The 9457-nt window shown below is 37.5% G+C and overlaps 1 protein-coding gene across 1 annotated transcript; it reads left to right on the top strand.

Annotated features, from left to right (window-relative positions):
* The first annotated feature begins 4568 nt into the window (after window positions 1–4568).
* Window positions 4569–5819, top strand: LOC128985235 (uncharacterized). The gene has a single exon (XM_054404625.1). The coding sequence runs from the start codon at window positions 4569–4571 to the stop codon at window positions 5817–5819; it is 1251 nt and encodes a 416-aa protein (XP_054260600.1).
* The last annotated feature ends 3638 nt before the right edge of the window (window positions 5820–9457 follow it).

Genomic DNA, 9457 nt, shown 5'->3' with positions numbered 1-9457 from the left:
ATCTGTACCAAGATCACTTTGAATGTTCTGTGGTATTCTTCCGCTATTTTTCAAAACATTTTCCATAGCTGAGGCCACGGTCTTCCCTTTTTTGTTGTCTAAAGGAACCGCCCATGCATACTTTGAAAGAACATCAATTATCATTAGGATATACTTTTTCCCTTTATTCGCTTTTGAGTAAGGTATCATTTCTATCAAGTCGACTTGCCACAAATCGTCAATACCTCGAACAAAAACCTTTCTTCTGACAAAGTTTTTCCTAGCTGGTTTGTGTAACTCATTAACAATACCTCTCTTGGCAGCATCTGCTTGACTTGACATTGTCTTCTTTCTTTTATTCATAATGCCTTTATTACCTATGAACACTTAAGCGATAATACCGTTTAGTTGAAGCAACTCTATAATATAGTCTATTTCTTCGCTATGAGCGTTGTGACCGGCTTCTTGTGACAAAACCAAGGTTTTAAGTCGCTTCACCAGTAAATTCACATCAGATGTGTACCTGTCCACGTTGTCAACAGTTATACCACTTCCACTAGCGTGTTCCGGTGTTGTAACGGTCATGCCTTGCTTTGGTGGAAAAAGTACCGATATTACGCTTAAGTACTTTTTGCCCCTATTTGCATTTACCGGTTTTTCAGCAGAATACATCTGTCGGTGTGCATTGGTGTCTTGAAGGATCTTTTTGTACACTGTCAAATCCTGCCTTTCTACTATATCCTTATCAGGAACCTGCATGAATAGTAATTCAAGGAGTCCTGGAGTTGTTTCAAAGCTGTGATTCCTTACCTGTATCTTTGAATTTGTAATTTTTATTCTAGAATCACCAATTGTCATGTTACCCCTTCCATCAAGTCGAACACCATAAGTCGTGTCCATTTTATCTTTCGTTAGAGGATTAGAAAGCTTTTTTAAATACATATCCAGCTGATTGGGTTTAATGGTTTGAGTAGACACATCTAAGGACTTATTGAAGTCATCCTCCTTTTCTTCGTCTTGTACAAAAGTTCTATCCATAGTTGTACTCTGATCATCTTTTTTAACCACAAAGTCTAGTTCTTCTTTTTTAACAGGTTTATAATAGTACTGCTGTTCCTTCAAACGTCTCTCTACTGTCTCTTGCAGGGGTTTGACTATGGGTTTAGCTTGCACTTCTAACAACCTCTCAACATAATCAGCATTATGCTTCAATTGTTGAAACTTTTTACGCACAGCATTTGTTAGTCTAAGTAGTTCATTTTTTACTATATGTTCGTGCTTGTTAGCACTGTCTTGGTTCCGCTCCTTCAAGTTTGGTATTGGATATTTCTTCACTATACGTCGGATTACTCGTTTTGCTCTTAGCTTTCTTTTCTTGGGAGCTCTAAGAGCCATCGGAGCACTGCCATACTTCTCCATCCTCTCACTGTCACTCTGATTAACGTTTAGTGTATTGATGCTGAAAGGAGCCCTTTATATATCGACTATATAGGTATCAAGACCTAAACGGTAACGACCTTTGTTGATTTCAGAATCTTTATCTATGGTTACAAATCCATACTTGTGTTTGTTCCAACAGGTGTGACACAAACACTTAAATTGATCAAAAGTCATATCGCTATTAACATGATCATTGTATACATGTCTTAGATTTAAGTCATCCTGCTTGAAAAGAATTATTAAATTGGCGTTATCTCTAAGGAGATGTTTAGGGAGCCGCGTGTACGTCTGGATCAAGTAGAACGTATCTACATCTCTATGTCTTCCCATGCTGAAGTATGCTTTCATATTGTCTTGTTTATCACAGGCCACGTCATCAAATATCATTATTGAGTCCTTTTTAGCTTCATCAGGATTGGGAACATCTTCACTGTTAGTAAATGAAAAATAACCAATACATGACAGGTTTTGCATTATTTGTTCAAGCATCTTGTATTTAGGTTGCAGCAATGATTTACTAAACACATATACATTAGCATACTTTAATCCCTTTGGTTCAGTCAAAAGGCTAAACATCAAATTTGTTTTTCCACAGTTAGATGGACCACAAATGATGCCTCGAATGGATTGAGGAAGGAGTTCACTATGTTTTTTTACTTCTTTGGATTTAATTCCATCCGAAGTGGATTGAATGAGTTTTTCCACAGCATTGTCCACAACAAAAGTGTCACGGTGCTTTTTAAATTTCATCTTCACACACTGGGGGACAAAAGTGAAATGAAGAATCGTATATAAGGTGTTCATATTTGTAAGACCTGCTCAGTATGCGTAGGATCACTAGAGGATATGGTCTGCTTAATCGTGCTATAAACTCTCTTCCGCTAGAACTTCACCTGCCTGGAGGATACCAATTTTGTGGACCTGGTACAAGATTGAAGGAAAGGTTGGAAAGGAAGGATCAAGGAATCAACCTATTGGATCAAGCTTGTAAACAACACGATATTGCCTACAGTAAGAGCAAAGATCTTTCATCTCGACACACTGCTGACAGAGTATTAGCAAACGAGGCGTGGGCAAGGTTCAAAACAAAAGGTGTTCCTATTGGTGAGAGGCTCGCTTCCTGGGCTGTTGCAAGCGCAATGAACGCGAAATTGAAGCTTGGTGCCGGAACAACCGAAGGCAGGAGGAGGAGGAGACGGCAGACTAGGCGAAGAAATCGAGGGAGGTTAGGTAGGGGATCGTTAGCCAAAGGGGGCACAGCAAGAGGTGGAAGTGCGCTAAAACGAAAAAGAAAAGGCACCACTAGAAAGTGCAGCAGAAGACTTAAACCTTTTACTTTTTCCGATGTATTACGACAAGCAAGGACGGCTGTGCGGGGATCAGGAATGCATCTTGTTGGCAGAGGTGGAATATTAAACAGAGGGAGTAGAAAACACATAACAAAGGCAGCATCATCAGCGTTGAACGCCATCAGATCTATGAAGAGAGGGAGGCGTAGTGCGTTCAGTCATTTACGACGTAGATCACGGATTCTATCACTTCCCAAGTCAGGAGGTGTGCTACCATTGCTGCCAATCTTTGCAGGGCTTAGTGCATTGGGAAGTCTGACAGGTGGGGCTGCTGGTGTGGCCAAAGCAGTGCTTGAAGCTAGAGATGCCAAAAAACGGCTGAGCGAGATGCAAAGACATAACGAAACTATGGAGGCAGTAGCTTTGCGACATGGCAAGGGCCTGTACTTTAGACCATATAAGAAAGGACTTGGTATTTACATGGCACCTTATCAGATGCAGCCAAAAAACTTATAGATATTTTGCCCAGAAGGGCAATGTATGATTTTGAGTTAACACGTTGGGCCAGGAAGCTTAAAATCCCCCATTTTAGAGGAGTGTTTATGCGTGACAACCTTCCTAAAAGTCCATGGAGGAACGAGTCTGCAATAGTCAACTTGGACAATACCAATGGTAGTGGTACTCATTGGGTATGCTACAAGAAGAGTGGAGACTACGTGAGGTACTTTGACAGCTACGGGGATTTGATACCTCCACTGGAACTTCAGAAGTATTTAAATGGGAAATACGTATCTTACAACCGAACCGCTTATCAGAATGTCAATACTTACTCTGAGATCTGTGGGCATCTGTGTTTGTATTTTTTAACCTCAATTTAAATGATATTACAGTGTACACATATATATATTTGTTGTTATCATTTCCACCCTTTAGTCATGTCTCAGACGTTCATGCTTTCAGGTAGAACTTCTACTCTTTCAGTAGACTACTTTCCTCCCATCGAACTTGAAGGTGGTTATGATTATGAAGTTGGTTTGCTTAGCTTCGAGTCTTATAACTCCATACCAAATGTCGACGAAACAAACAACCAGTTTCATTTTGATAATGGAAAGATTATTAAAATACCTACTGGTACATATGAAGTAATGGATATTGAACGTTTCATACAGGATAAGCTAAAGATGTTGGCTACACAGGAAAAGAAGTACTTTTTTCGCTTGGGAACAAACAACAATACATTGCAAACTACTCTGAAATGTAACGCTCAGGTGGATTTCTCTCAACCCAACTCTATTGGCAGCCTCCTGGGTTTCGATTCTGAGGTCATAGGACCTGGAAATGAGCACTACTCGAAGAATGTTGTGGATATTTTTAAGACAAACACGATTAGAGTTGAATGCAGCATAGCGGGCGGGTCTTTCGTTAATAATAAGCAAAGTCATACAATCCATCAGTTTTTCCCAGCAGTACCACCAGGATATAAGCTTGTTGAAATACCCAGTACAATCATTTACCTTCCAATCACCACGAGGGCAATAAGTAACATAACACTACGGATTGTAGACCAGGACGATAGGTTGGTGAATTTTAGAGGAGAACGTATTACAGTGTGTTTACACTTGAGGAAGGTCCCTAGTTAAACAGGTAGTAGGAGATGGGTTACTTATATTTTTCAAACTGTTTATCAAGACCAAGAATATCAAAGGGTCATATAGACAGAGTCAAGAAAACCCATAACTCCGACGACTATTTATTGGGTGCACACTCAACAGTACCAAGCAGTGTTTGTTTGTCACCCAAGCGACTAACACACACAAACCGAAGGTTTTTACGCTCCTTGGGCTATAAAATACTTCAATAATGGATGTACTGGATATTTTTAGTAGTGTCCCATTTGATGACACTATTTCTCACATGGAATTTCACACTCATTTCCCTTACTCTTCTACCACACTAGACAACAATGACGAGATAAGAATACCAATTCAACAACAAGATATATGCATTGTGCCTTCTATGAGTTATTTGTATGTTGAGGGAAAGCTATTGAAGTCAGACAATACAGCAACTACAAAAACAAAGTTCACTCCAAACGCATTTGCATTTTTGTTTGACGAGATACGGTATGAAATAAATGGAGTTGAAATAGATCGCATTAGGAACCCAGGTATAACTTCTACAATGAAAGGATTTGCTTCTATTGGAGAGAACTCTTTAAGAAGTTTAGGGAACTCTGGCTGGCCAACCGAGGTGAATAAGTTGTCTTCCACTTTGGAAAGTCATGTGACTGACACTGATGGAAATTTTAGTTTTTGCATACCGCTAAGTAGGCTTCTGGGGTTCGCAGAAGATTATAGAAAGGTTATTGTCAACTGCCGTCATGAGCTTGTTCTACTGAGGTCGGCCGGGGACAAAAATGCAGTTTTGTGGACCTCAAGTGGTGCTACTGACACAACTCCTGAAGATATTAAAGTTAAACTAGAGAAACTATGCTGGAGGGTTCCCTACGTTTCTTTGAGTGATAGACAAAGAATTGCATTGCTTAGACATTTGGAAAGGGGAACGAGTGTTCCTGTAGAGTATCGAAGCTGGGAACTCTATGAGTATCCCTCTTTGCCACAATCAAACAAACAATCTTGGTCAGTAAAGACGGCATCACAGCTAGAGAAGCCAAGATACGTCATAGTGGCTTTCCAGGAGAATCGCAAAAACAACATGAAAAAGTCTGCCGCATGCTTTGATCACTGCAAGATATCAAACATAAAACTTCATTTAAACTCTATTAACTATCCTTATGATGATTTAAAACTAGATATTGCAAAGAACCACTACGCTATACTCTACGACATGTATACCCGTTTTCAGGAGTCGTATTACAATGTTCCATCACAACCACTTTTGGACGTTAACAATTTCATTTCTTATGCACCACTAATCGTAATTGACTGTTCTAAGCAAAACGAATCCCTTAGGTCAGCCCCTGTTGATATTCGTTTAGAATTTGAGGCCAGCGAAGCTTTCCCTCCAGGGACTGCTGCTTATTGTTTAATAATTCACGACAAGTCATTCAGCTATGAGCCAGCCACTAACCTGGTTCATCGGATAATGTGATTCATGCAGAAAGTGTTGGAATTTGGGGTGGGGATAGGCTATAAAGCCCGCTCTTGTCGGTTTGGTTTCTCAGTCTCAACTTGAATTTCGTTGGAGTTAGAACTTTCAGTCATGATTAAACAGGCCATCATAGATTTTAGTGCTTTTATCGGAGAGGATAAGACAGTGGTTATCAAGGAATTGAGCATATTGGACTTGGATTCAAGATGTGTACAACATTGGATTTTCTCACCACCTAAGGATGGATCCAGATCTACTTTTCCAAGCACACAACATGATTGCGGAGGGTGGCACAGTTCACAGTTTGACAATCATAACAGATGGTTGAGTAAACACTATCACGGCCTCGGATTCGGAACAGGAAACGTTGAATATAGCTCTCTCACGTCATCTCTGAGAGACATTTGCTGCAATGTAAACCTATTGTATGCTGCTTCAACTGAAAAGGCAAAGGTTTTGGAAAAGTTGCTAGAGAACAGAAGAGTTGTGTTCAGTCTTGAGCTACTTGGAGGCCCCCCTCTATCGAGCGATTTTCTACTACTTCCTCCCGTTGAAGAACTATCCAAACAGAAGAATCAGTGTTTGTTTCATCATTTACATGCTCCAGGATTTTATTGTTCACAAACCAATGTACACAAACTAGCTGATTGGTGTTTGAAAAACCCAGCTATGCTAGACATGAACAACCCTGAAGTGAGAGTAAAGACCTTTGACGAATGGAAACTTAAAACTCCTTCTGCTAAGCAGCTTGCCGATGAAGGCTTTGTCAAAATGGCTGCTATGAAGGACACCACTAAATGCGTTTATTGTGGAGTTAATCTTTTCAAGTGGGAAGAAGGAGATGACGCAATAGAAGATCATCGCTACAACTCACCGTTTTGCTCCTATCTTCGCTTCAAAGAACAGACAACAGACAAGGGCAGCACCAAGAATATAGTCTACTGCGAGGACGGATCAGATACATTGGGCCAGGATGTCACTGGGAGATATACATTGTCTCTGGAAGTCACTCATGATGATCTTCTAAATATGTGTAAGGCTTGAAATGTATTCAACTTCATATTTTGAATAAACAAATCTTTATTATTTACCAATGTTGTTTTTTACTAAGCTTAACCTATATATAAACTTACCATCTTTCATTATCATCCAGATACACAGCTACTCTTATTGACTTAAGTCATAACAAGTTGCTCATGTCTCAGTTTTACAAATGTGAAAAGGTAGTTACCTTTTCTAATCCCATGAAGACAACTTTTTACTTTGCTGATAATGAAGACAGGCGCTCTACCGGCTCCATCGACAAAGAACGGTTTAAACTAAGAATTCTTCAGGTTGGAACAATTTTGCAAGACTCACTTTTATCCAAAGTATTACACATTAACACATGCCAGTTTAGTGATCACTCCAATTGTTTTATAAAATTAAATAAACTTACTACTTAATTTAACAAAGACTCATAATTTCATATCCTAGCTTTCATACACCATAAGTCTTTACCAGCAAGCACTCTGCTGGAACTAACATACAGTTAAACCTGCACAAGTCGTCGTCGCTCGCTCGAGGACAAATCGTCCCCTGCCCACACTCGTATACTCATTCCCAACATCGCTGTCACTTTTATTCGCCGGAGAAAAAATCAGGCAACCCTATCTACTTGTGTTGAACCCAATATATGCTTAGGACGCTGTAATCTCATTGGCTGGACCTTTCACTGACATAAACTTCCACAAATAAAGAGATGAACTGGTCAATGCAGAATATTAAGTAGTTTAAACGTTGGTTTGACTCAAGTCTGTAAATACGTTTTAAACAAAAACATGAAATATTTGCTATTTGTTGTGGTTTGTTTCCATTTTACTACTAGTCGTATAAAATAGTAAAGGATGGCAAAACAAAAGATATGAGAGTAAACTTCTATGCGAGTGGGTTGACCTGCATTATCAATTTTATTATTGACTACAAGCTCTTAATGATTGTATGGTTAGGATAGTATTACATATTTGGGAGAACGCTTTATTAATGATAGCCTATTATTTCGTTATTACTTGGCATGATATATTTAAATGTGTGTAAATCTTGTACTTATTTTTTTACACTGAAACCAACTACCCATTGTCAAAAATGTTTGTAAAATTAGGTAGACTCTGTTTTATCCATCTCTACAGAGCTCTCAACAACTTTCCTGACTTAATTAAATTTACTGCACTCAAATACAAACTAGTCACACAACTGGGACTCATTAGATTACAAAGCATGTTGAACCTTACAAAGCATTGTTGTGTACAGTGGCTGACAACATTCTTTACTTATGTAATTAAATTGCTTTGTTTTGAATCAATGCTATTAATTAATCAAATTGAAAAAAATATTATGCAAGTTGATTTCATTTTGTGTTTATGTTGGCTTGTTTTTGAATGAGTTTAATTTATTTGACGGTAGTAAAGTAAAGATAATTTCGTTGAATTGGTTATTTATTCCAGTTTATAAGAAGTTTATATTTTTTATATCTACGGAATGGTTAAGTAAAGACTGTGTGGGGGGCAAATTGTATTCCAGTTATTTTAACAGGCATCTCATTTCAATTAATATTATTTCATAAATTTAGATTCATGTTATTCAGACAATAGACTTATTACATTTTAAACTAATTGACTAATTTTTATGTATTACATTTTTTTATTAAATAAGTAGTTATTTTATGATCAACAATATGCAAGTTCCGATTGGTTTCTCATAATTTGTTTTAACAATTAAATGGTTCTGTTAAAACTTATCTTAGTATTGAAAAAATATTGATAAACCACAATTGTAATAGGTGATTAATAAATACTCACAACTTCACGTTGATTTCTGAAATTTTTACGTACCTAAAAAACACAATTGTTATGATAAAACTTAACTGCATTTTACTTAAACCAATACAGTTTCCTAAATAGTAATTAAACTTAACACTTTTTGTAGAGAACCTCTTTATGAGATAGATTGATTACCAAAGTGCAAGCGGTAAGATTTAGGCCCAGAAAGACGCTGCGAATGACCAGTGTTACTAATACAAATCAAAATATTTTTGTTATTTTATTTCGTGTGAAATTATATGTGCAGTGTAGGCATATATAGTAAGATGGTTTATGTTTATAGGAATAAAATATCACTCAGTTACATTTATAAGTTATCATAATATTAGTAAGATAAAGGAGTTCATAGGTTCAAGCAACAAAAGAAAAAAAACAAACGGTTTCAGATTACTATTCTAAAAAATATCTTAAATTCCACCCAAATGGATTAAAGGCTAATTATGTATCAGTAATATAACTATTTTTTATCGCAAAGGTTACTAACTCTACTCATTCATAAATTATCCAAGATAATGTTTTTAGTTGTACATCTTTATCCAAGTTGCGATTCAAGACTTCATTTTGATCTCCTTCACATTATTCATGCTTCGTATCTTACAACTCAGTTTCGGAAGTTCATAAAAACACCGCGAATAGCAAAAATCCAATTTTAGCTGACCTTTAACCTGTATTGATATCTATTTTATTGTTATTAAACTTTCGTCAGATAAGAGAGGAGAATTAGTTTAACCTAGATGTCCAATATAGACAGGCAAATATGTATTCTTATGTTCCGCATCA

This window comes from Macrosteles quadrilineatus, unplaced genomic scaffold, assembly GCF_028750875.1.
Source record: "Macrosteles quadrilineatus isolate MER2022 unplaced genomic scaffold, UCM_ALF_1.0 Scaffold_2__2_contigs__length_208266976, whole genome shotgun sequence".
NCBI classification, from domain to species: domain Eukaryota; kingdom Metazoa; phylum Arthropoda; class Insecta; order Hemiptera; family Cicadellidae; genus Macrosteles; species Macrosteles quadrilineatus.
The sequence above is the reverse complement of the archived record's forward strand: the minus strand, read 5'-3'. Positions and strand labels throughout refer to the sequence as shown.